The following is a 2,867-nucleotide window of genomic DNA, read 5'->3' as shown; positions in this document are numbered from 1 at the left end:
CCTCTAAGCAAAGAAATCTTATATGAATTAAGCATTTCTCACTTACTTTAACACATTTCATCTATAAAAGAGTAGACTCATAAGTTAGAATTAAGATTAATTTCCTGTATAGAAAATTCCATTACAGCAATACGACTAGCCTCTTGAAATAAGAGGATACGCAAGATATTCGCGGACACGCGAGTCGCAGCACGTGCGCCAGCTTCTGAGTAGTTCACCGACCGCCGCTAGGCCGCGCATGGTGGCGGCCAAAAACTCGGAAGCAAAATTCAGTCTCGTAGGGTATAAAAGGAGGCCCGCGAGAGTGAATTTTGCTTCCGAGTTTTTTTGCCCTCACCATACTCGGCCTAGCGGCGGTTGGTGAATACTCAAAAGCTGGCGCCCGCGCGCGTGTCGCGTAGTGCCGGATCGCACGTTGCAACCGCCACAAAAAGATTCCTCTAGCTGCTAGCATATAAGAGGATATTCGTTTTAAAAGAAATATATAAATACTAAAAATAAGAATATTTGCATATTACAAGAAGAAGATTCCTCTAGCATTAAGAGGATTACGAGTTAAAATTTCATGCCTCAGTGTAATAGGGTATTCCTCTACATTTTAGAGTATCTTCTTGAGACCGTATTTCATAGGGAAATCCTCTAAAATCAAGAGGGAACAATTAAAAATAGAATACTTTTCTTTGGATGTCGAGTGGATATTGTTGGGATCGATTTTATTGTATGTAATTACGTCTTTAGGATGTCCTTAGGATGTCCGGGTTTGGATCGCGTATAGAGATCTTATAAGCGGACATAGGGACGTCCTCAGTATATCCTTAGTATGTTCTACCGATTTTCACGGATATACCCGGGATGTTAGAAAATCCCTTTAGATATATCCGGTGGACATACTTGGGATCAACTTTTGCTGTGTGGGTTCATAGAACATTCAGAATATGCCATAGACACTCAGGGAACATTTAATGCGAATATTCCCTGGGCATTCTGTGTGAATGTTCATAGAATATGAAGAACATTCTAGAAACATTCACGGCACATCCATGCGAATATTCCTGAGAGAGAACATTCGAATCATATACAAACATTCATGGAACATTCGGTGCTATCTGGGTTGCGTCATTTAAAATAATTTTGTGCATAGTAATAAATACTATGAAATATTTTCTGTTGTTTCTCAAGACCAAATAAATTTTATAACCTAGAAAACATTATTAATATAAAGGATTTTGCAATGCGAAGAAAATTTGCAACCCCAATCCAATATTCTAAATATTGAATGTAGAAAATACATATATTTTACATTTAATATATTATTAATTTACTGAATATTAATATATTTAACAAATTGTATGTTAACATAAGGTATTTGATGATTTGTAATGTTGTATTGTTATAAATATATAATGTTAGAAATATGTATTACCGGTCATTTTATTTAACAATGTAAATTTTTATTAAAATACAAAAATTTATATACAGTGTTTCATTATTTTTATTGATTTTTATTGGCCTTTTTGAACAATATTAACTTAGTAAACTTATGTCTATCACTTATTTCTACATTTTGTACATAATGTGTTAATGTGTATTCTTAGGTACCTGTATCTAAATGTTGCAGAATATCACTTTCCTCTGCTGTTAATAGATTCCGTTTCTCCAAATCCTTTAACACATTCTTTAGTGTGCATAGTTTCTTTTGTGTTTTCTTGTGTTCATAGCGACTTATAGATAGCCTTCTTTTTATAGTTTTAATTTTAGTTCTATATACTTCTCGAATTCCAGTTTTAATTGGCGAATTTATAATTCTTTCAGGAGATATACTAGTGGAACGGTGCACCATTCGAGTGTTATATGAACATGTGTCCATTGTATTGTTGTCCTTAGTATTTTCAATATTTAGTTGTATATCTTCATTATTTTTGTCTATCATGATATATAATATTTTTATTATCCTATTATATTATTTATTTACTAACTATAAGTAGATATATTTATTTGTACCAACCAGGTTCAATATTTATTTTTTTTTCAACAGAAGTGATATCTTGGTATTGTGAATCAATCTGCTTTACAGATTGGATTTCCGTTTTCAGTAACTGAAAAAGAAATTTGTTATCACAATTATTATATTTAATAATTAGAAAATATTTTTATAATATCTGTATATATACGTACATGTGGAACAGCATCTTTTTTTAACTTGCGATTTGCATGATTTATCTCATAGTCTGTATCTTTAAAATGACTGGAACAAACTGCAGCTGACTTTTTAGGTTCATAATTTTCTAACTGTAAGGCTTTAAGCCATTTCTGTCGTCTTTCTATATCTTTAGGAAATCTAAAACAATATACATATATATGTACATATAAATACATATATACAATACATATAATTATTATATTCAATATTATAAATTTCTAATTTTAACATAACATATATTTACAATATGTTGCTTACAAATGATATGAAATTTTCCGATGTAGAATTTTTTCCATCTCTATTTGTTCTGCATTTTTCTTAGTGTGTCGATTTTTGCACTTGTAAACAACACAAAAGCTCATTTTTGCACTTTTATATTTCCTGTTGAGTAACAACACAATTGTACATAAAAGTTTAACAGGTTAGGTGTCTTCGATACAATGGAAATATGAACCGAATATTACCGAATCTCACCGGAAAGAGTCGATGTCAGGGGTGCTTTCGCGACGTAGATCAAAATGATCCGGATCAAAATGATCTGTGCTATGATTGGTCAAATCTGGAATTTCATTGAATAAAATTTCAATGTGATGCTACGAAATTTCAGATTTGACCAATCATAGCACGGATCATTTTGATCCGGATCATTTTGATCTACGTCGCGAAA

General features: G+C 32.0%; 1 protein-coding gene across 1 annotated transcript; it reads right to left on the bottom strand.

The window, feature by feature from the left end:
* Positions 1-1,476: 1,476 nt before the first annotated feature.
* On the bottom strand, positions 1,477-2,696 carry LOC105564953 (THAP domain-containing protein 2-like). Its single transcript, XM_012017748.1, has 5 exons — positions 2,665-2,696; positions 2,459-2,581; positions 2,176-2,338; positions 2,006-2,096; positions 1,477-1,923 (listed from the first exon to the last, which is right to left on the bottom strand). Exons 2-5 carry the CDS (start codon positions 2,560-2,562, stop codon positions 1,592-1,594), a joined length of 690 nt encoding a protein of 229 aa, XP_011873138.1. The 5' UTR covers positions 2,563-2,581; positions 2,665-2,696; the 3' UTR covers positions 1,477-1,591.
* Positions 2,697-2,867: the final 171 nt, after the last annotated feature.

This window comes from Vollenhovia emeryi, unplaced genomic scaffold (genome assembly GCF_000949405.1).
Source record: "Vollenhovia emeryi isolate VEMERY1.0 unplaced genomic scaffold, V.emery_V1.0 DF943755.1, whole genome shotgun sequence".
In the NCBI taxonomy this organism is placed as follows: Eukaryota; Metazoa; Arthropoda; class Insecta; order Hymenoptera; family Formicidae; genus Vollenhovia; species Vollenhovia emeryi.
The sequence above is the reverse complement of the archived record's forward strand: the minus strand, read 5'-3'. Positions and strand labels throughout refer to the sequence as shown.